The 23,310-nt window shown below is 59.3% G+C and overlaps 1 protein-coding gene across 3 annotated transcripts; it reads right to left on the reverse strand.

Annotated features, from left to right (window-relative positions):
* Nucleotides 1–3,732: 3,732 nt before the first annotated feature.
* ECE1 (endothelin converting enzyme 1) lies at nucleotides 3,733–23,063 on the reverse strand. 3 transcript variants are annotated; one of them, XM_068162776.1, is made up of 18 exons: nucleotides 22,990–23,063; nucleotides 17,807–17,893; nucleotides 16,736–16,874; nucleotides 15,421–15,633; nucleotides 12,743–12,867; nucleotides 11,333–11,545; nucleotides 9,547–9,738; nucleotides 8,860–9,002; nucleotides 8,663–8,777; nucleotides 7,604–7,714; nucleotides 7,298–7,396; nucleotides 7,116–7,193; nucleotides 6,655–6,758; nucleotides 5,905–6,015; nucleotides 5,727–5,794; nucleotides 5,468–5,658; nucleotides 5,277–5,372; nucleotides 3,733–4,478 (listed from the first exon to the last, which is right to left on the reverse strand). In XM_068162776.1, the coding sequence occupies exons 1-18, from the start codon at nucleotides 22,990–22,992 to the stop codon at nucleotides 4,302–4,304; spliced, it is 2,265 nt and encodes a 754-aa protein (XP_068018877.1). In that variant the 5' UTR covers nucleotides 22,993–23,063; the 3' UTR covers nucleotides 3,733–4,301. The 3 variants fall into 3 exon arrangements, with proteins under 3 accessions (XP_068018877.1, XP_068018879.1, XP_068018878.1); XM_068162778.1 differs by lacking the exon at nucleotides 22,990–23,063 and adding an exon at nucleotides 19,042–19,143; XM_068162777.1 differs by lacking the exon at nucleotides 22,990–23,063 and adding an exon at nucleotides 18,368–18,472.
* Nucleotides 23,064–23,310: the final 247 nt, after the last annotated feature.

A 23,310-nucleotide genomic window follows, 5' to 3' on the forward strand; every position in this document is an offset into this window, starting at 1 on the left:
CTGGGCAGAAGAGCAGCTAAGGCAGCTGGGTTCAGCCTCTGGCACCTGGACTTCTGCCTAGGCCCCACCAAACCTGTCAACAACCTTCACTTCCATCCAGCTCACTGTGGAGGCTCCAGGGGCCTGCTTTCAGAGTCACCTGGTTGGGAGGCACCTGAAGATCATTAAGTCCAACCATAACTTAACATCTCCCTCTGCACAACTCTTAGACCATGGCCCTAACTCTTCATCCAAGTGTTCTGTAAACCCCTCCAGGGATGGTGACTCCACCTCCTCCCTGGGCAGCCTGTTCCAGTGCCCCTTTTGGTGAAGAAATTGTTCCTCATGTCCAACCTGAACCTCCCCTTGTGCAGCTTGAGGTCATTTCCTTTTGCCCTGTGCCTTCTCTCCCTCGGAGAAGAGCCCAACCCCACCTCACCCCCACCTCCTTTCAGGGAGTTCTGGAGAGCAGTGAGGTCTGCCCTCACTCTGCTCTTCTCCAGGCTGAACAGCCCTGAAGAAGAGGAGGCTGAGGCAGGCAAGAGGAGGCTGCCACCCTGCACAGCTCAGCAGTGCCTCTCTTCTGGGGCTTCTGCTGCTTTTCCACCACTGATCCCCTTCCAACCCCCCCCAGGCCAAATAAAAACATCCCCACCCCAGCCCTGCTTGGAGCCTTCCCTGTTCCTCCTCCTGCCCAGGCTCAGCCCTGGGCAAACGTCTCTGTGCTCCAGGACACAGCTGGCTGCAAAATAAACCGAATGCCACCCAGGGTTGGGCAGGCCCATGCCAGGCTCTGACACGCGAGGGGATGATTCACCCCCTGCCCGCTCCCGGCAGCTCCCTGCCAGCCAGGCACACCCCCCGGCTCCGGGGCAAAGCAGCCCCCCGGGCTCAGGGGGCAAAGCAGCCCCCCCGGCTCCGGGGCAAAGCAGCCCCCCCGGCTCCGGGGCAAAGCAGCCCCCCCGGCTCCAAAGGGAAGCAGCCCCCCCGGCTCCGGGGCAAAGCAGCCCCCCCCACCGGCTCCAAAGGGATGCAGTTCCCCCCGGCTCCAGGGGCAAAGCAGCCGCCCCCCGGGCTCCAGGAGCAAAGCAGCCCCCCCGGCTCCAAAGGGATGCAGCCCCCCCAGGGCTTCAGGAGCAAAGCAGCCCCCCCGGCTCCGAAGGGATGCAACCCCCCCGGGCTACAGGGGCAAAGCAGCCACCCCGGGCTCCAGGGAAAAAGCAGCCGCCCCGCCCCGGGCTGCAGGGGAAAAGTAGCCCCCCCCACCCCGGGCTCCAGGGGCAAAGCACCCCCCTGGGCTCCGGGGCAAAGCAGCCCCCCCGAGCTCCAAAGGGTTGCAGCCCCCCCGGCTCCAAAGGGATACAGCCCCCCCGGGCTCCAGGGAATTGCAGCCCCCCCTCCCGGGCTCCAAAGGGATGCAGCCCCCCGGGCTCCAGGGGATTGCAGCCCCCCCCCCCCGGCTCCAAAGGGATACAGCCCCCCCGGGCTCCAGGGAATTGCAGCCCCCCCTCCCGGGCTCCAGAGGGATGCAGCCCCGCCCGAGCTCCAGGAGATTGCAGCCACCCCGGCTCCGAGAGGAGCCTTGACCGTGACATCCCCCTGGCACCACACAAGCTGGAGCTCGCCCTCTAAATCCTTCCTGCACTGGGGCTGTCCCCTCTGCTGTGGTCACGGCAGCTCCTGCCAAGTTCCTCACTGTGAGTAAGCCTCAGAAAGCCAAAATATTTCCATTTTGGAAGGTTTAGCCACCTCTAACCCTGTCCTGTGATGGGCTGCGCTCCCCTCCCTGCTTCTTGCAGCTGGGAAAACACCCTTTCAGCCCGGCCCTGCTCTCCCCACTCAGCTTCTCTTTCCCTTCTGCTCCGTGCTGCTCCTCTCTCTTCCCAGGAATGCAGGGATTTACACCGTGTTTTAAACACAGGAGGCCACATCCAGCCCAAAACACCACCCCGAGAGCGTTGCTAACTCCTGCCAGCCTGGGACCGGGGAGCACAGGCAGCGATTTTCTCGGCTCCACCGCCCTCTGCGGGTTTGCTCCATCATCTCCAGCCAGAGCCTGGAGCAAACAACAGCTGCAGCAGCTCTGCCAGCGCTGCAGGAAAGCCAGGGCCTCATGCTGAGGCACACAAGCAGAAGGTGAACGATCTATTAGTAGGTTTTGATTCAATCTTGGAGAGAAAACAGAGGAAAAACAGCAAGAGGGAAGTGTTCCTTCTTAGTTAGGTGGCACTCAGATGCCCAGCATGCTGCTGGCTCGGTGCTGCTCATCCCAGCAGCAAACCCACTCTGTGTTGCGTAGAAGCAGGGAATTGTTTCAGTTGGAAAGGTCCTCTAAGGTCACCCAGTCCAACCAGCAACCCAACCCCACCCTGGCCCCAAGTGCCATGGGCACAGGTTTCTCAAACCCCTCCAGGGATGGGAACTCCACCACCTCCCTGCGCAGCCTGTGCCAACCCCTGACCACTCTTGCAGCAAAGAAATTGTTCCTCATGTCCGACCTAAACCTCCTCTGGCACAATTTCAGGCCACTTCCTCTTGTTCCCAGGGAGAAGAGACCCTCACCACACTCCACTCCCCTTTCAGGGAGCTGTAGAGAGCAATGAGGTCTCCCCTCAGCCTCCTCTTCTCCAGAGTAAACAACCCCAGGTCCCTCAGCTGCTCCTCATAAGCCCTGCTGTAGATTTGTTCCACTAGAGGTGGAAAGCAACCAACCACCCGCAGTGAATGAGAGTTTTGGGCACAAAACCCTGGCTTTAGGCTCCAAGAGAGGTGACAGATGCCAAGCACAGGCTGGGAAAAGCCTCCTCAGCTCAGCTGTGTCAGCAAGGGACGGGCTCAGCAGCAGAGGAAGGGATCCAACCCTCCCTTGCCATCAGAAACAACAACAACTCCTGAGCAGCTCCAGCCCCAGTACAAAGTTATTTATTCTTTCAGTTAAGACAAGCCCCATGTGTAGCATGAAAAAATAGTTTAAAAAAGCTTCCCCCCCACCCCCTCCCCCATCCCTCCTTTTCCATATAAATATCAAAAACCCCCTCCAGGTCTTTGCTTTCCCTCCAGAGCAGGCAGGTGCCCCAAGAGCCAACACACTGAAACCTGAGCTGCTCGCAGTGGTTTCCCCTTGAGACCTCGAGAAAGATTATTCAAAACCAAAACAACATAACAGAAAAAAAACCCTCAAGAAAGCTCCTTGAACCCCGTCCCAGGCAGATCTCACACCAGTGCCAGACTGGCCAGGGAGGCAGGGGAGGGGTCTGGGGCCTTGGTTTCAGGGCTTGCAGTTTCCTGGGTGCAGAGAGCAGGCTCGGGGTGAGCGAAGCGGCGGCAGGAGCAGCCTGTGCTTGGCCGGGGAAGCTGCTGGGCCAGGACATCCTACCTGAGCCCGCTCCAGGGGGGACAGGAGGGAGAAGCAGCTGCATCACCCACGTTGCCACCACCTCAGTCACATCTTTGGCACATCTGTTCCCTTGGCAGTCCGAAATGCAAGCCAGAGCTGCAGCATCCCTGCAGCGCTTCCCCGGCTCGCTATGCCGAATGTCCCCAGCAGCGTCCTCCCTCCAGCGAGAAAAACCCAACCCCGGGATCTGGGGCTGGCTGTTTGCACCCCCAGGCTTCCCTGGCCAAGGGACTGCCACCAGGGGGTGCTGCACCTACAGCTGCACTGAGTAAAACCAACAACAACAACCCCCCCTCCCACCCCCCGTGATTAATAAATATCCTGATCTCCTGCTAATAAAACAAAAGGCTTTGAAGTGCCTTTTCCCTGACGTTTTCCAGTGTATTCCACAAGGCATGAAGAAAAAAACCAACCACAAAAAATAGAGAGATTTCCCCTCCCTCCCTCCCTCCCTCCCAAAAAAACAACTCCCCAACAAAAACCCCAAACTAAAAAATAGATCTTCAGAAGCATTTTCCATCCTCATGTGCTCATCTTTGGAGAGAGGAAAGGTCGTCGGTGTGCTGCGGCCCGCAGCCGGCCCGGCTCAACCCGGGGGCGCAGCCTTCCCTTTGGCACCTCCGAACAAGAGGTCCTCAGCCGGGGCGGAGGCTCGGGCTGGAGCATCCTGTGTGTCAGCAGGGGGCTGTGGTGCCTCCACAGGCGGGGGGGGCAGAGCCCCCAAACCGAAGTCATTTCACGAAGGAGCTGGGGAGGGGGGTGCGGGGGGGAGGGACGAGGAGGTTTCACAGTGGATCGAACCTTGGCCGCCGCCGAGCAGCGCGGTGCGCGGAGAAGTGGTTTGAGCCTCTCGGGAAAGAGGCCTGCAGGACATCCAGCGGGCGGCAGAGGACGAAAAGACCGCGGCTGGGACCCCTCGAGCCCGTCACCACACCTCACACTTCTTGGGGGGGTTCATGGGGGAGCCGAGGGGGCAGGCGAAGTGCTCGGCGAACTCGCGGGAGTTGGAGACGGTGCCGATGACGCGGAAGCGCGAGGGGCTGTGGGGGTCGGTGATGAGCCCCTCGTGAGAGCTCTCCGGCGTGCGGACCGAGCACCACACCTGCAGCGGAGCACAGGAGGGGTGGGCACCACGGCTGCCACCCCTGCAGCCCACGGGCCCTAGGGAAGGGACTTCTGACAAGGGCTGGCAGTGCCAGGAGGAGGCTCTGGGCAGCCTGATCTAGTGTGGGGTGTCCCTGGCCATGGCAGGGGGGTTGGAACTGGCTGAGCCTTGTGGTCCCTTCCAACCCTGAATGATACTGTGATACTATGATACAATGGCTTTGAGCTGGGAGAGAGGAGACTGAGACTGGAGAGGAGGAAGAGATTCTTTAGAGTGAGGCTGGGGAGACTCTGGCACAGGTTGCCCAGGGAGGCTGTGGCTGTCTCCTGCCTGGAGGTGCTGAAGGCCAGGCTGGATGAGGCCTTGAGCAGCCTGGGCTGGTGGGAAGTGTCCCTGCCCATGGCAGGGAGCTGGAGCTGGCTGAGCTTTGAGGTCCCTTCCAACCCAACCCATTCTGTGAATCTCTGAACCTTGTGTGATGAGCACCACCAGCTCAAGCTCACTTTATAGCAGCATGACCCTGATCTAGCTCTCCACTCACCACACAGCTTCTCTGGAGACAGCCATAGGACTCCACTTGGTGCCAACCTGGACCTCCCTGCTTGCATGATGGGCGCAATGCAGCTCAAGCTCCAGCTTTGCCTCACTTTTTAACCAGCACCACCCCAATCTGGCTCTCTGCCCACCCTGGAGCCCTCAGTTCTGCTGCCACACCCTCCCCACCACCATCTGGGTATGCCTCCACCCCTCCACCCCTGAGCACCCACCCCTGCTGCCCACCACCGAGCGACCTACCTGGGCAAAGCCAACAAAGAAGAGCTGGTGGTTGGTGAGGCCGAGGGTCGGGAGGGTTTCCTCATCGCCGTTCTTTTTCAGCCAGTTTTGATACGCCTGGAGACCAGGGAGCACAGCAGGCGTAAGGGACAGCACCGAGGCCACCACGCCGTGCCACCCACCCCACCCACCTCCCCAGCCCCCCCTCCTACCCTGTAGGCAGCCTTGAGGCCCCCGTTGTCGGCGATGTTCTCCCCCAGGGTGTGTTTGCCGTTGACGGCCTCGCCGTTGACGCTGTAGTTGCCGTACTGCTCCACCATGCACTCCGTCTGCCTCTTGAAGGCCTCCACGGAGGAGTTCTTCCACCAGGGCCGCAGGTTGCCGTCCTTGTCGTACTCCCGACCTGCCAAAAGGTCCTTCAGCACCTGCCAGCCCCCCCTCCAGCAGCCCAGCCCTGGGCCCCGGCCGTACCTTGGTCATCGAAGGCGTGCGTCAGCTCGTGGCCCACCACCACGCCGATCCCCCCGAAGTTCAGGGACCTGCAGGAGGCAGATGCTGACGTCAGGAGAGCCATGGACGTTCAGCCTCGGCTTGGGGGATGAGAGGCAACCTGGGAGCCTTGCCCTCCACCCTGTCCCTGGGTTCTTACTTGGGAGAGGCCCGGGTGTAGAAAGGGGCCTGGAGGATGCCAGCAGGGAAGACGATCTCATTCTTGGTGGGGGAGTAGTAGGCATTGACCGTCGGAGGTGTCATGCTCCACCTGCAGGCACAGGGACACAGCCAGCATGGCAGCACCAACCCAGCACCAATGTCTGCCAATGGTGCAAAGCCCCTGGCCCACGCTGAACTCCCCAGAAGCAGCATGGTCTGGTGAACACCAAACCCAGGTGCTGCAGGCACTGTGGTGTCCCTGCTAAGCGCAGCAGGAGCTGAGCAGAGGACTGCTTGGGACCTGCTTCAGAGTCCAGCACAGAGCCATAAAAACGATGAAGGCTGTGGAACATCTTCCTCATGAGCAGAGCCTGAGGGAGCTGAGGGCTCTGTAGCTTGGAGAGGAGGAGCCTGAGGGTGACCTCATTCATGCTGATAAAAATGTTCAGGGGGAGTGCCCAGAGGCTGGAGCCAGGCTCTGCTGGGGGATGCCCAATGCCAGCACAAGAGGCACTGGTGGCAGTTGAGGCACAGGAAGTGCCATGGAAACAGGAGGGAAGATTTATTCCCTGTGAGGGTGAGAGAGCCCTGGAGCAGGCTGCCCAGGGGGTTGTGGAGTCTCCTTCTCTGGAGATATTCAGGATCTGCCTGGATGTGTTCCTGTGTGCCCTGCCCTGGGTGACCCTGCTGTGGCAGGGGCTTGGACTGGATGACCTCTGGAGGTCCCTTCCAACACTCTGTGACTTACTGGTCGCGGTTCGGGGGCTTGCGGAGCTGGTCGGCGGTGACCCTGGCTGAGAAGTTGTAGAACTGCATGACGTTCTCGAAGTAGAGGTCAGACACAGCCTCATACTGCAAAGAACAAGGTGTGGTGATCCCCCAGCTCTGCTCCTCCCTCCACAGCCACAGAGGAGCCTCCAGAGCCAGCTGAGTTACAGCCACTCTTTGTTTCTCCTCCTCTCCAACATCTGTGCAGCCTCGGGAGGGCAATGAATCACCGTTACAAAACGGCTCCTCCTCTTCCCAGGCAGAGAACCCAACAGCCTCAGCCACCCCAGGACTGACCTCCAGCTCTCTGGGAAGCCCCCAGAGAAAGGTCAGTGAGATCCTTCTGGAGGAAGGCAGGGCTGCCCCCAGCCCGTGGCGGTGGGCACGTCCTGCACGTGCTAACGCAACAGGAGACCACAGGGTCCTGTCTAACCAACTCACATCATTGAAGACTTTATCCAGCTCCTTGGGGTCCATGATGAACTTGGGGTAGCCAATCATGTTGTAGATGGCATCTGCCTGGCAGGTGACAAGGACCAAAGTGGGTGTGGTGACGGCAGGATGACCTCCCCCAGCCTCCAACCACCACCCTCTCCTCCCCAGCACTGCTGCCAGCGCCTCACCTTCTCCTTGGCCGATCTCCTCGTGTCCTCATCCATCCACTGCAGGGTCTCCAGGCTCTCCTCAAAGGCTGTTTTAATCTCTGCAATCATTTCCTCTGCCTGGACAAAACAAGGTGGGCCAACATCAGGCTTCCCAGCCCAGAGAACTCAACTCAAGGATCCTCACACTGCTGGAGAGGAAGAGGCCAGGCTGCTGAGGCCGTGCAAACTGGTGGATGGCCCAGTGAATGGAGACACAGCAGACAAAAGATGGGTGGGGAAATATTGGTTGTCCCAACCATCCCCACTGCTCCCTCAGGGACCTACCACCTGCTTGCTGTCTTCTGCAAAGGTGGCCTTGACAAACATGGCCCCCAGGGCAAAGCCCAGGTTGTTGTCCGTGTCACTGATGCAGAACTTCCAGCGTGGGAGGCAGGTCTGCACAGGACAAGAGGTGGCTGTCATGGCATGGCCAAACCCCCCTGACCTTCCCAATTCCCAGCAGATAAGGTCCACATCCATCCCTCTGTGCCAGAGCTGCCAGCCCAAAATCTGTCCCATATCAGAACCACAGAGCTGTCAGGGTTGGAAGGGACCTCAAGGCTCAGCCAGCTCCAACCCCAACCCCCTGCCATGGGCAGGGACACCTCACACCACAGCAGGTTGCTCACAGCCACCTCCAGCCTGGCTGCAAACACCTCCAGGCAGGAGGCTTCCACCACCTCCCTGGGCAACCTGTGCCAGGCTCTCACCACCCTCCTGGGGAACAACTTCTTCCTCACAGCCAATCTCCCCATTTCTAGTTTTTCCCATCCCCCCAGTCCTATCACTCCCTGACACCCTCAAAAGTCCCTCCCCAGCTTTCTTGGAGCCCCCTGCAGATCCTGGAAGGCCACAATGAGGTCTCCTGGGAGCCTTCTCCTCTCCAGCCTGCACAACCCCAACTCTCTCAGGCTGTGCTCACAGCAGAGCAGCTCCAGCCCTCTGCTCCTCCTCGTGGCCCTTCTCTGGACACCTTCCAGCACCTCCAGGTCCTTCCTGTAACAGAAGCTCCAGAACTGGACACAGAGCTCCAGCTGTGGTCTCAGCAGAGCAGAGTAGAGGAGGAGAATCATCTCCCTTGACCTGCTGGCTATGCTTCTCTTGCTGCAGCCCAGGCTCTGCTTGGCTCTCTGGGCTGCAAGTGCTCACTGCTGGCTCCTGTCGAGCTTCTCCTGCCCCAGGCACTCTCAAGTCCTTTTCTCCAGGGCAGCTCTCCAGCCACTCCCTGCCCAGCACATATATACATATATATATATACATCTATTTTTCTGCTGCAACCTGCTGGGGACTTCACTTAAAAACCTGCTGCTGGTTCAATGGAGGTCTGGGGGGCCCTGCCCTCACCTTCTTTGTGCCGTACATCACTTCCATGAACTTCTCCTCGGCGTCCTGGAAGCGCTGGTCCAGGAAGGGGCTGGTTTTCCGCACCAGGTTCCAGATCATGTAGTTGTTGAGGAGGCTGCGGCGAGAGGCGGTGAGCAGGCAGCAGAGCCACACCTGCCCACCCTGGGCACCCCTCCGCGCGGGCTGGGGGCTCTCACCATTTATCAGTGGCCAGGATGAGGTCAGAGACCTGCTCCAGGTACTCCTTGGCATAGACCACGACAGGCTCCGACTCGTTGAGCTCCACAGGGTAGAAGACCGTGGAGAGGAAGGGCATCCAGTCCACGGCCGGAGCCAGCTCCTGCAAAAGGCAGGCTGCTGCTGTGGCCTCCGACACCAGCAGAGGGAGGCGGCGGCCACTGCCGAGCTGGAAGCTGCAGCCTCAGCTGGATCCCTCAGACAGGGGCTGATGCTGCAGAGAGCGGTTCCCACAACGGCAGCATCCTCCAAAGGTCAGAGGGGAGTAAACAATTTCCTCCCACAGAGGAAAAGAAAGTGGGGCGGGTGTCAGAGATGTTGACACAACCTTCCAGGGCCCCCCCGGGGACGCCGGGAGGCGACCAGGCTGACGTCCGTGGCGGGGCCGCGGGCGGCAGCGCAGCAACGGTGTCGGTGCCGCAGCAGGGCAGCTACCGGCCTCAGGGGTGGTCCAGAGGCTGGGAGGAATGAGTCAGGGTGGGATTTCCCCAAGGAGGACACGAGCCAAGCGGTTGCACAAGAGCTTCCCGGGAGGTGTTGGCCGGCATCAGGCTTCCTCGGAGGGAGCTGCGTCAGCCCCGTGCCTCTGCCTGCCCCTCCTTCCCCAAGCACTGCGGAGCAGAGGAGCTCAGCACCTCCAGCCCTACCTTTAGCTCTCCAGCTGTCATTTTATGGTAGATGAGCTCCTCGTCCCGGTGCTTCTCCTGGGGGATGGTGATGTTGGCCAACGCCGTCTCGAAGTCCAGGATCTGCTGCATCTGCTGCCGTGTCGACTCCTCGTCGGTGCCCCCCAGGAACATCCCCAGCTGCACCATGTAGTTCAGGTACCCAGCCAGCACCTAGGGGGTGGAACAGAGTGAGGATATGCAGGGTGTGCACCCAGAGGGACCTGCACAAGCTGCAGAGGTGAGCCCAGGTGAACCTCATGAGGTTCAATAAAAGCAAGCCCAGGGTTCTGCACCTGGGCTGGAACAATCCTCACTGTCAGCACAGACTGGGGGAGGAGAGGACAGGAAGCCCTGAGGAACAGGACTTGGGGGTGCTGCTAGGGGAGAAGCTGGCCAGGAGCAGGCAATGTGAGACTGCAGCACAGAAGGCCTAAGGCAGCCTGGGCTGCATCCAAAGCAGCACTGCCAGAGATCCAGAGAGGTGATTCTGACACTTTGCTCTGCTCTGCTGAGACCTCACCTGCAGTGCTGTGTGCAGGGCTGGAGCCCTCAGCACAGGAAGGACCTGGAGCTGGTGGAGAGGGTCCAGAGGAGGCCACGAAAATGCTCAGGGGGTTGGAGCAGCTCTGCTATGAGGACAGGCTGAGGGAGTTGGGGGTGTTCAGCCTGGGGAAGAGAAGGCTCCAGGGAGACCTAACAGCAGCCTGCCAGTGCCTGAAGGGGGCTACAGGAAGGATGGAGAGAGACTGCTTGCAAAGGCCTGCAGGGACAGGACCAGGGCCAGTGGCTTTAAGCTGGAGAAGAGCAGATTTAGACTGGATGTTAGGAACAAGTTCTTTACTATGAGGGCAGTGGAACACTGCAACAGGTTGCCCAGGGAGGTGGTTGAGGCTGCATCCCTGGAGATCACAGTATCACCAAGGTTGGAAGAGACCTCAAAGATCATTGAGTCCAACCTGTCACCACAGACCTCATGACTAGACCATGGCACCCAGTGCCACATCCAATCCCCTCTTGAACACCTCCAGGGATGGGGACTCCACCACCTCCCTGGGCAGCACATTCCAATGGCTAACACTTCTCTTGGTGAAGAACTTTCTCCTCACCTCGAGTCTAAACCTCCCCTGGCACAGCTTGAGACTGTGTCCTCTTGTTCTGGTGCTGCTTGCCTGGGAGAAGAGCCCAACCCCTTCCTGGCTACAACCTCCCTTCAGGTAGTTGTAGAGGGTAATGAGGTCTCCCCTGAGCCTCCTCTTCTCCAGGCTAAGCAACCCCAGCTCCCTCAGCCTCTCCTCACAGGGCTGTGCTCCAGGCCTCTCCCCAGCCTCGTTGCCCCTTCTCTGGACACATTCACAGTATCATAATATCAGTCAGGGTTGGAAGGGACCACAAGGATCATCTGGTTCTAACCCCCCTGCCATGGGCAGGGACACCCCACACTAGATCAGCCTGGCCAGAGCCTCAGCCAGCCTGGCCTTAAACACCTCCAGGGCTGGGGCCTCAACCACCTCCCTGGACAACCCATTCCAGGGCTTCACCACTCTCATGGTGAAGAACCTCCTCCTCACATTCAGGTGTCTCAATGTCCTTCTTAAACTGAGGGGCCCAGAACTATTCTAGGTATATTCAAGGTGAGGCTGGATGAGGCCCTGGGCAGCCTGCTCTAGTTGGGGATGCAGGGGGTTTGGAGTGGATGTGCTTTGGAGGTCCCTTCCAGCCCCTTCTGTGAGTCTGTGCTGGGTGCCACCCATCCCCAGCCCCTCACCTTCTCGTTCTCTGTCTTGTTGAGGTAGTAGTCCCTCGAGGGCAGGCCCAGCCCCGACTGGTCCACCTGGATGACGTTGCTGTTGGAGTTCTTGGAGTCGGCGCTGACGTAGACGGAGAAGAAGGGAGAGGTGCGGTAGTGCGCCGTCACCTCCCGCAGCGTGGCGTTGAAGTTGTCACCAGCCCAGGGCCCTGTGATGTTCCAGCCACCCAGCTGGGCACAGACAGCAGCCAGGGACAGAAGCACAGAATCGTTAGGGTTGGAGGGGACCTCTGAGATCACAGAATGGTGCAGGACAGAAGGGACCTCCAAAGGCCTGAGCTGGCGCAGTCAGCAGGGACATCCCCAGCTGGAGCAGGCTGCCCTGCTAGCCTCACCTAGAGTATCATCAGGGATGAAGCCTCAACCACTGCCCTGAGCAGCCTGTTCCAGTGTCTCCCCAGCCTCACTGTGCAGAACTTCCTCCTCATGTCCAACCTAACTCTGCCCTGCTCCAGTTTCAAACCACTGCCCCTACCCTACCCCCACAGGTCCTTCTGAACAGTCCCTCCCCAGCCTGCCTGTAGGTCCCCTGCAGATATTGAACTGCAGCTTGGCCAAAAAGCTCTCTCTTCAAGATTTAAACATGTCCAGGAATGGAGCCTCAACCACCTCCCTGGGCAACCTGTTCCAGTGTTCCACCACCCTCATAGCAAAGAACTTGTTCCTACCATCCAAACATCGTCAAGTCCAACCTTCTACCCAACACCTCCATGACCACCAGGCCACGTTCCAACGTGCCAGATCTATAGCTCCAAGGATGGTGACTCCACCACTTCCCTGGGCAGCCCTGTTCCATACATTCATAGATTGGTTTAGGTTGGAAGGGACCTTAAAGATCATCCAGTTCCACCCCCCTGCCATGGGAACAGACACCTCCCACCAGCTCAGCTGCTCAAGGCCTCATCCAACCTGGCCTTGAACACCTCCAGGGAGGAGGCAGCCAGAGCATCCCTGGGCAACCTGTGCCAGTCTCACCACCCTCACACTGAAGAGCTTCTCCCTCAACTCCACTCTAACCCTGCTCTCGTCAGCTTCAAACCATTCCCCCTGGTCCCTCTGCAGCCTTCCTGCAGGATCCCTTCAGGTACTCTCTCTATCCACAGTGTAAAGCATCTCCAGTGCCTGCCCAGCTGGAGCTTCAATCATCCTGACTTGCTTAAACATTCCCCCATCCCCCACCCTGAGGGAAACCCCACCTTGCAATGGGGCTAGACAGCCCAGGAGAGGCAAGACCTGCCTCTCCAATCCCAGCACCTCTCTGGGAGGATGCTCTTCCCCAGAGCAAGGGGGGCTGGAGGGGGCTGGGGTGGCCACCCCATTCTGCAGGGGTAATGGGGGCTTTCCCTGCAGGCAAGGGTCAGGACAGACCTTCTGGATGAGCTCCACGAGGGGGGCAGCACGCAGCTCCTCGATCTTGCTCTCGTTCATGCAGGCCTGGTAGTAGCGCTGGGCCTTGCGCTCCGCCTCGCTCAACACGTTGGCCGTGGTGTTCTCTGCGCCCAGGGGGAGAGGGGATCTGCTCACATGGGGTCCCCAGGACACCAGCAACATCACCCCCCTCACCTTCCACCAGAGCCATGTTCAGCCCCACTCTTGACCTCATTGCTGTTGATAAAGCTGTGCAGGGGCAGTGCCCAGAGGCTGGAGCCAGGCTCTGCTGGGGGATGCCCAATGCCAGCACCAGGGGCAGGGGTGGAAGATGAGGCAGAGGAAGTGCCATGGAAACAGGAGGGAAAGTTATTCCCTGTGAGGGTGAGAGAGCCCTGGAGCAGGCTGCCCAGGGGGGCTGTGGAGTCTCCCTCTCTGGAGATATCCAGGATCTGCCTGGATGTGTTCCTGGGTGCCCTGCCCTGGGTGACCCTGCTGTGGCAGGGGGCTTGGACTGGACGATCTCTGGAGGTCCCTCTCAGCCCCTGACATTCTGTGGTTTTCATAGAATCCTAGAATGGCTCAGGGTGGAAGGGACCTCAGAGATCACAGCATTATTGGGGCTGGAACAGACTCTGAGATCATCAAGTCCAGCCCATGACCTGACACCACCACACCGATCAGACCATCCAGATCCCCTCCTCCAACCCCCTGCCATGGAGGGACACCTCTCAGTTAGACTCCACTGCTCAGGGCCTCATCCAGCCTGGCCTTCAACACCCCCACGCAGGAGGCAGACACAGCCTCCCTGGGCAGCCTGTGCCAGAGGCTCAGCAGCCTCACACCGAAGAACTTCTTCCCCAGCTCCACTCTAACCCTGCTCTGCCTCAGCTTCAAACCCTTCCCCCTTGGCCTGGCCCAGACCCCCTCAGCAAAAGTCTCTCTGCAGCCTTCCTGCAGGATCCCTTCAGCTCCTGGCAGGCAGCTCTGAGCTCCCCCTGAAACCTTCTCTTCTCCAGGCTGCACAGCCCCAGCTCCCTCAGCCTGTGCTCCCAGCAGAGCTGCTCCAGCCCTGGCAGCATCTCTGTGGCCTCCTCTGGGCTCCCTCCAGCAGCTCTGTGTCCTTCTTGTGCTGGGGACACAGAACTGGAGGCAGGATTGGAGGTGAGGTCTGAGCAGAGCAGAGCCCAGGGGCAGGATCCCCTCTGCTGCCCTCTGCCCACCCTGCTCTGGCTGCAGCCAGCACACAGCTGCCTGAGGGCTGCAGGAGGCACTGCTGGCTCCTGGGGAGCTGCTCAGCACCCCCAAGGCTCTTTCTTCAGGGCTGCTCTCAACCCACTCAGCTCCCAGCCTGGATCTGTGCCTGGGGCTGGCCTGACCCAGCTGCAGGATGCTGCCCTTTGACTTACTGAATCTCACAGAGTTGGCACTCTCAAACCCAGGCTCCAAGGCGCTGAGGATCACCCCACCAGTGCCCTCCACCATCCCAGGAGCATCCCACAGCCTCTAACCCTTCCTGGCCTCCTTCCCCCATCTCCTCTCCCACCCGCAGCGACTGCTGCTGCTCTCTGGAGCAGAAAGATAAAGGAAGGGACAAAACAAGAAGGATTTTTTCCGGCGGCTCTGTTGTTCCCAGCATCACCCAGCCCCCCAGGCTGCCCTTGCCCCCATCATCCTGCTGCTCCCCCAGCCCTCTTCTTTCTTCCTGCAAGCAGGAACAACCAACTCCCTTTTTCTCCTCCAAACCCAAGCCATCATCATTTTTTTCCCACCCTCCCCTCTGAAGTTCTCTTTCCCCAGAGGCTTTGGGGTAGGTTCCCCTCCCCCCCCCCCCCCTTATTATTATTATCATTATTATTATTACTATTTTCCTCATGACACAGCTTGCACCTTTGGCTTCCCAGCTGTGTGGGTTTATTAAGTGAAGGTCCCTCAGCTCCAAGGAATTCAAGGAAATGCCAAGCACAACCACTTTGGCTGGGGGCCTGCTCCCTTCTCCCGGTGAAAAAACCCGCGCCAGATTGCTGCGGGAAGAACCCAGGGATGAAGCCATTCCCACCCCCCCACCCCCATCCTCCCTGCTCTTCCCAAACCTCCTCTCTGCAGAGCAATCAGCCCCAGCTCAGTGGGAAGCACTGATAAGGAGCCAGCTGTTTGCTCAGAGCTTGAACAAACCGTCCCTGCCAGTGCCTTGGATAAGCTGCCCGGCTCCGGCGTTCGCACGCAGAGCCCCAGCCTGGGATCCCCCCTCTGCCAGGGCAGCCCTGGCCACCCCAGAACGGCCAGGTTGGCAGCCAGCTCCCCCATCACACACAGACAAGGCTGCAGGAGGAAAGCTCCATAGCCTTGGGGTGATCCTGGGCTGCTGCAGCCTCTGGATGCAGCGTGGGGTGCAAAGCAGGAGCTGCTGGGAATGCTGCCACGGGGCTGGCGGAGCCAAGGCCAGGACCTTTCCCTTACTCGGCTCAACACCACAGTCAGAAATCCCAGAGGTACCCAGGAGAGCAGCCACAGCCAGGCTCTGCCTCCCATCCTCCTCACAGCACATGCCTCGTGGGCTGGCTTGTCACTGGGGCTCCAGGCCAGCCTCACATCCCCGTGGGCACGCTTTCGGCATCCCCCAGGCCTCGACGGGGCTCCTCGGCACCGTGGGGGTCCCACATCACCCCAGGACTCACCCAGCAGATGCTTCATGATGGCCTGGTTGTGCTCCCAGAGGTTGTTGAAGGTGCCCCAGCGGGAGTGGCCATCAGGGAGGGGGTTGGCCTTGATCCAGCCCCCACAGGCGTAGCTGAAGAAGTCCTCGCAGGGATTCACCGCCCGGTCCAGCGAGCTGAGGATGGAGCTGGTGACCGAGATGCAGGCTTCTGACAGGCACACAGCAGGTGGCCCTGTGTGGGGGAGGGATGAGCTCAGCTCCTCCAACAACAAGACACAGGGGAACATCCTGCCCCACCACAAAGGGTGTGGGCAAACATCCCACCCGGGGCCCCAGCAGCTCGCTCTGTGCCTCAACATCCCACTCCAGGGCCAGGGATAGAGACCAGTGCCCTGCCCCTGAGATCCCATCCCTGGGCAAGGGATGCAGGCAAGCATCACATCCCACACCCAAGGATCCCACTCTGGGGTGAAGGAAGCAGGTGAGCATCCCATCCTGTGCTCAAGCATCAAGCTCCAGGAACCACAGAATCTTCTGGGTTGGAAGAGACCTTAAAGATTGACTCCAACCCTGACTCCAGCACTGCCAGGCCACCACTGAACCATGGCCCTCAGCACCACATCCCAAGGGCTCTGAAACACCTCCAGGGATGGTGACTCCACCACTGCCCTGGGCAGCCTGGGCCAGGCCTGGACAATCCTCAACAGGAAGAAATTGTTCCTGATGTCCAACCTAAACCTCTCCTGGGGCAACTTGAAGCCATTTCCTCTTGTCCTGTCTCTTCTTCCTTGGGAGAAGAGCCCAACCCCCACCTCATTCCAGCCTTCTTCCAGAGAGTGCAGAGAGCCAAAAGGTCTCCCCTCAGCCTCCTTTTCTCCAGACTAAACACCCCCAGCTCCCTCAGCTGCTCCTCCCCAGCCTTGTTCTCCAGACCCTTCCCCAGCTTCCTTGTCCCTCTCTGGACATGCTCCAGCCCTCGATGTCCTTCTTGGGGTGAGGGCCCAAAACCAAATCCAGGATTCGAGCTGTGGTCTCAGCAGTGCCTTTGTCCTAGCTGATACAGGGGTACAGTCCCTGCCCTGCTCCTGCTGGCCACACTCTTGCTAGCAGATGCCAACGAGCACCTCACCCTGGCACAAGGGATGCAGGGGACCACCTGTCTCGTTCCCAAGCATCCCACCCCCACACCTCAACACCCTGCCTGAAGAATTCCCCCGCGGGGTGAGGGATGCGGCTGAGCATCCATCCTGAACCCACCCACCCCATAGCAGGGAACCCCTCAGCAACCCACCCTGGTGCAGGGGGTAGGATCCCCACATACTGTAAGGACTTACTGGCTCTGTACTGGAAGATGAGACCCAGCAGACAGGCGGCCAGCACCGTCACCAGCACCCCCACCAGCACCACCAGCTGCTTCTCGGTGCGCGTCCGCTCAGCCCAGCACCCAGAGCTGCTCCTGGAGCCGAAGTTCACCTGGGGGAAAAGCAAAGTGGTTTCCCCACTGCCAGAGAACCCCACGGCCACGGCCCCCATGCTGCTTCCCACAGCCCCCAGCACGAGTCCGGCCCCCGGCCAGGGATCTGGCGCTGGGAAAGGCGGCAGCTGCCTTCCAGAAAGCGGCCAGGAAGGGCGGCACAATGGCAGGAAAGGGACGGGGCGAGCGCCCGGGCCAGCTCACCTGCTGCCCCACAGCATTCCTCGAGCACGCCCGGGATCCCCCCGGTGCGCCCAGCCCCGCGGCCGCCGCCCCCAGCCCCGCTAGCGGCACCGGGGCAGGGTGGGGGCCGCGGGGCTGGGGGGAAGGGCCGGAACAGGATACTCCCACTCGGCCGAAAAACATCCCCAGGAAACATCCCGAGCCGAGACGGCCCCGCCGGGGAAAGTGAAAACCCAGCAGAGCCGTGATTCGGGGGCAGAAAGCACCACCCCAGGAGTGAGAGATGGGGCTGGGCGCAGGGCCACCGCCGACACCATCGCCACAGCCCCAAACCCTCCCGCCGAGGCCGGAGGCTGGCGGCCGGGAGGGAGTTTTCTCGCCCTTTTAAGCTGCTTTCCTGCTGCTCAGGGAGGAATTAACCAAATCCCTTTTGTGCGGGGACAAAGCTGCCACCGCGGTGATAATTGCTCAGCCCGGCCACGCCGGGAAGGGGTTGGGAGGGTGGGAAAAGAGGGTTCAGAGGTGCTGCAAACAGCCAAGCCCCACAGAGTCTGCTGTCACTGGCTCCAAGCGCTGGGAGCGGAGCAAAGGGCAGCGGAGCCAACTCGGCTCTGCCCACGCTGGACTTTGCCCCACAGAAAACTGGTCCGAGGCAACAAAAAAAATCGTCTGCAACCCCCTTTCCAACTTGCCAGGACCTAAAATCCTCTTTCCCCCTCCCCAGAAGGAAGAGCAGACGAAGCCCTACCTGGAAGCCGTTGGGGTAGCCATCGCCTTCGCTGATGGAGTCCAGGGGCTCCTCGTCGTCCAGCGTCGCTCGTTTGTAGGTCGACATCTGCAGGGGGAAGTGGGCAAACAGGGGGGGCTCAGCGGCTCGGGGCCGAGGAAGAGGAGGAGGAGGAAGGAATATGCACCCTCTGAAGACACCTCCTCCTTCAAGCAGCTAAATCCCGAATGGCTCCGGGGTAGCAAAAGCGCTAAACAAACGCCGCGGGAAGGTTATGGAAAGCAACAAGGGCTGGAGCCAAAAGCTGAGTGAAGCCCGAACCCGCCTCGCTTTCCCCCGGGGCCGGGTTGTGCAACCTCCCCTTCTCTTCAGCCTGGAAGAAAGCCGGGTCCTCCTCCACCAGCTCCCAGCCCCAAGTCAGAGAGAGAGGGACCCCCCCGGTTCCAGGGATCCCTAGCGTGCCGGCGACCTGAGACAGGCTGGCAGCAAAGGGAATGGCTTTTCACCCCGACACCAGCGCCTCCACGCCCGCCTGCCAACCCTGCGCACCCCAAAAGCGCCCCCGGAGCACCCAAAGGGCACCTCGAGCTGGGGCTGCCGACAGGCTCCCTCCCGGCTCCGCGTCCCACGGCTGTTATCTCTTGCCGGTGCCCGGCTCTTATCTCATCCCGCAGTAGAAAAACAAGGGAAAACCTCACGGGTTGGCAGCCAGCCCTTATCGTGCCGCCGCTGTTTCCTTCCCCCCTGGCACAGCCCTGCCAGGCGGCCGGATTGTCTCCCCCCGGGGAAAACAACCCTCTGCCAGCTGCTGAGGGGGGAGCCCCGCGACACCCACCCTGCCCCCGGCCACCGCTCACATCCCTTCGCCCCCGATACGGCACAGAGTGGGGGGCTACACCCATTAGGATGTCCCCATCCTGCTGCCATCGTGCCCAAAGGGATGGAGGTGATCGGAACCCAGCACAGCCGTGCCTCAGTTTCCCCTGGCAGGAAGGGGCACGCAATGGAATTGCCGGTGCTCAGCCCTGACTCCACACCAATCCCCGATCACCCCCTGGCACAATTAGCAACAAATCCCGTGCTCTTCCCAGGTCCCATCCTCCTCCCGAATCCCGAATCGCACCCCGGGTTTAACCAACCCGAAAGCCTACACAAGGAGGAAAAAGCATTGAGAGGAAAAAAAAGCAGTTTCCCTCCTCGGTTACGCCAACAAAAAAACGTATTCCCAGCCCCCAAAATCTCCCTCAGCTGCCCACCTCAAGCCTTCAAACCTCGAGGTGAAAAAGCTTTAACGGCAAGATGTTATCACTGCTGAAATCTGCCTCCGGAGGACTTATTTTTTCCCATCCCCTTTCACTTTTTCCCCTTGTTTTTGCACTTTGCTCAGGGCTGAAGTTCCCAGCTCCGGGCACCAATCCCTGCTCACACCACGGGGGGGTCCCAGGAAGCCCCCAGGGCTCCAAAGCACCAAATTCCTGAGTCCCAGCTTCCAGCCTAGGCTTGCACTCAGTTTCCTGAGGAAATGAGGGGCTCTGGGGGGATGTTCCCCTAATGCCTGCCTGCCCCGACTGAAAACAGGGGGGGGGGAAGGAAAAGGCATCGGGGGGGGGGGGGGGGAAGAAAGAAAAAGGCAGGGGGAAAAAAGGGGCAAGAAAAAAAAAGGTAAAAATACAAAAGGGGGAAAGGCCAAAAATAACAAAGAAAAAGAAAAAGAATTTTTTAAAAAGGAAAAAGGCAAAAAAAGTTTTAAAAGGAGAAAAAAAAAGGCAAAAAAAGAGGGAAAAATGCAAAAAAAAAAAGGGGGGGAAGGGGGAAAAAAGGGGGGGAAGGGGGGAAAAAAGGGGGGAAGGGAAAAAAGGGGGGGAAGGGAAAAAAGGGGGGAAGGGAAAAAAAAGGGAAAAGGCAAAAAAATGGGGGGGGAAAGGCAAAAAAAAATGGGGGAAAGGGCAAAGAAAAAGGGAGGGAAAAGAAAAAAAAAAGGAAAAATGGGAAAAATAAAGGGGGAAAAATAAAAAAAAAAAGGAAAGAGCAAAAAAAGAAAAGAAAAAAAGGCAAAAAAAAAGGAAAAGGCAAAAAAAAAGAAAGGAAATGGCAAAAAAAAGGAAAGGAAAAGAAAAAAAGGAAAGGAAAGGAAAAGAAAAAAAAAGAAAGGAAAAGGCAAAAAAAGGGGGGGAAAAGAAAAAAGAAAGGAAAAAGGCAAAAATAAAGGGAGGAAAAGTAAAAAAAGAAAGGAAAGAGCAAAAAAAAGGCAAAGGCAAAAAAGGAAAAGGCAAAAAAAGAGGAAAATAAAAAAAAGAAAATAAAAAAAGGGAAAGGGAAAAGAGGGGGAAAGGGAAAAGAGGGGGAAAGGGAAAAGAGGGGGAAAGGGAAAAAAGGGGGGAGGGGAAGAAAGGAAAAGACAAAAATAAAGGGGGGAAAAGGAAAAAAAAAAAAAAGGAAAAAAGCAAAAAAAAAAGAAAATAAAAAAGGCAAAAAAAGAGGAAAAGAAAAAAAAAAGGGGGAAAGGCAAAAATAAAGGGGAGAAAGGCAAAAAAAAGGGGGGAAAGGCAAAAATAAAGGGAAAAAGGCAAAAAGAATGGGAAAAGGGGGGAAAAAAAGGCAAAAGAAAAACAAATGAAAAAGGCAAAAAGGAAAAATTAAAAAGAAAATAAAAAAGGAAAAAAAAAAAAGGGAAAAAATGAAAAAGAAAAAAAGTTTAAAAATGGCCTCCAAATAATAAAAATGAAAAAAAAAACTAAAAAGGGGAAAAATAAAAAGGAAAAAAAATGGGAAAAGATAAAAAGGGAAAAAAATGGGAAAAGATAAAAAGGGAAAAAAATGGGAAAAGATAAAAAGGAAAAAAATAAAATAAGGGGAAAAAAAAGATTAATTTTGTTTAAAGCAAAAGGCAGGGAGGGAAAAAGGAGCAAGCCAGGGAAGAATGAAAGGGTGAGGGCTGGGGAAAAGGGGAGAAAGGATGGAAAAGAAGGGAAAAGAGCAGGAAGGGAAAGGAGGGAAAGGAGGAAAAAGGAGGGAAGAAGCAGGGCAAAGTCCACATTTTCCTTTCCCTCCAGGATGCTCAGGGCTGAGCTCCACCTCAGGCACCACAGGACCCAACCCGAGCTCGAAGCCTCCCAAAGACCCCCCCCGGAATCCCGGGGCTCGACCCGCAGCATCTTTAACTTGGGGGCAATTTGGTCCGGGAGGTATTTGTAGCGCCCGCGTTCCCCCCCGTTCCCTCCCCGGACCCCGCAGCAGCAGGGCCGAGCTGCGCCTCCGGGCGCTCCCCCCGGCGAGGCAGGAACAGCTCTTTTTTGGGTCAAAACGAGGAGGTTTTTGTTTCTCTTCCCCCCTCCCCCGCCCCCATCCCTCTCGTTTGCTTAAACCACAACAAAAGCGCATTTCCCCTCTTCCCACAGGGTGGGGGAGCACCCAAGGGTGCAGGATGGGGGGGGACCTACACTTTGACACCCCCCCCGGTCCCTTGCACTCTCCGTACAAAACTCCCAGCCGGGCCTGAAATCGCCTGGTTTTGCCCCAAATCAGCCTTTCGCATCATAAACAATAAACATCAACCCCCCCGGATTTCGAGGCCGCAGCTGCCCAACGGGGTGCGGGAGGGATGGGGACGGGGGGTACCCACCGCCCCGCTGCCCGCCCCCCCCCAGCCTCTCCTTCGGGGCTGCTCACCCCGCTCCCGGGGCTCCCCGAGCCGCCGCCGGCCGCGCTCAGCTCCCGCCCCGGCGCCATTTCGGAGCCACCATCGCGGCTGGGCTGCGCCGCGACGCTTCCCTCTTCCTCCTCCGACCCCCGACCCCCAATTTCACCCTCAGCCTTATCCCTCCCTCCCCCCCCAAGCCCCCCTATACCCCCCCTGAACTTCCCCCAGCACCCACCTCCAGCCCCCCAGCACCCATAGGTGCCACCTCCCCGGCCTGCAGTCAGCACCCACTGGGGCTCAACCTTGCCATAGGGATGCCCAGGGAGGCTAATTAGGGGCCCTGGTGTTAATTAGGGGGTACTGGGAACGGGGGTTCGGGGGCGGCACTCTAGTTTTGGGAGGAAGAGGGGTTTGGGGGGGGGGGCACCCAGGTTGGTTGGGATTTTTTTTTGGGGGGGGGGAGCCCCGATTGCAGATATATAAAAAACTATTAAAAAGGAGACAAATGTTAAGGGGAGGTAGGAACAGTCCAGTTTGGGGGGGGGTTGCGAATAGCCTCCCCCAAAAAGTAGGTGCTGCTGGGGGTGGGGGCACCCCTGCACCCTTCTTCTTGCAGGGAGAAATCTGGGGCAAATCCCCGCGGATTTGGGTTGGGGGCTGAGGAATGCCCCCGGGGGGACCATATTTGAGGGGGGCACCCACTCTGGGGGTCCCTACCTTGGGGAGGTCACAAAGCAAAGTTGGCTTGGGGGATCGATGGGGTGGGAGGCGCACCCAGGGATGCTAAGGGGTGCGAGAGGGATGCTTTAGGGGGGCAGGGGGTGTCCAATAGGAGCGCACTGGGGTACAATGGGGGTCCCAAGGGAGGTGCGTGGAGGGCTGTTGGGGTGCATGGGGGTCCGGGGGGTGGTGCTGCATGTGAGCTTTGGGGGGGTCTTACAGAGGTGCAAAGAGGGATCCCATGGACATATATAGAGGACCCTTTGGGGGTGCTGTGAGGTCACTTGAGGGCGCAGTGGGGGTCCCTTGGGGGTGTATGGGGGTCCCCTTGGGATTCAATGGAGGATCCCTGGGCAGCGCAACAGGGTCCTGCGAAGGGGCACCCCCGTCCCTTGGGGTCCAACGGAAGTTTTATAGGGGTACAGTGGGGCTCCCACGGGGTGCACGGGGGGCCCTTGGGGTGCAAAGGGAGTTTTGTACCGGTGCGTGGGGTTCCCTGGAGGGTGAAGGGAGGTCCCCTGGGGGGCAGTGGGGGTCTCATGGGGTGCGGTGGGGGGACCCGCAGGGTCACGCCAGGCATCTCAGGAGAGAAGCATCGCCGCCCGCCCGCCTCGCCCATGCGACCCAGTGCCGACCCCCCTCCGGGTTTGGGGTGCGGGCTGGCCCCCTACTCCCCACGGCTGCCTCCCACTCCTCTTGCAGCCCCCCCCCCCTCCCCCCCATGCTGACCCCGCTACTCCTCACGGCTTCCCCCTGCTGCCCCCCCCCCCCGCACATGGCCGTTCCCCGGTCACCATGTTGCCCCCCCCCCCCCCCCATTGCCATGCTGCCTCCCCCAACTCACCATGGTGCCCCCCGCTGCCGCCGGCCCCGGCCCCCCGCGGGGCGAACCCCCTCCCGAGCCCGGGCGCTGCCGCTCCGGCCACGGCCTGCGGAGGGGCGGCGGGCGCAGGCTGTACCTGGGATGGGAAACCAATGGGGCCGGGGGGGGCCGGGCTTCCGCGCTCGCCTCGTTAACTCTTTCGGGGGGGCCAAACCCCGGGATGGGGTCCCCATGGTCCCCCCTAAGCTGCGGAAAGCTTTCCCCTCCCCCCTCGCCCCCCCCCCCCCCGATAAATCACCGCAGCTCGCTGGCCGGCGGCGGAGGAAACGCGGTGGTGCTCCT

This window comes from Melanerpes formicivorus, unplaced genomic scaffold (assembly GCF_026170545.1).
Source record: "Melanerpes formicivorus ecotype bairdi unplaced genomic scaffold, bMelFor1.0.p_v2 SCAF_67, whole genome shotgun sequence".
In the NCBI taxonomy this organism is placed as follows: Eukaryota; Metazoa; Chordata; class Aves; order Piciformes; family Picidae; genus Melanerpes; species Melanerpes formicivorus.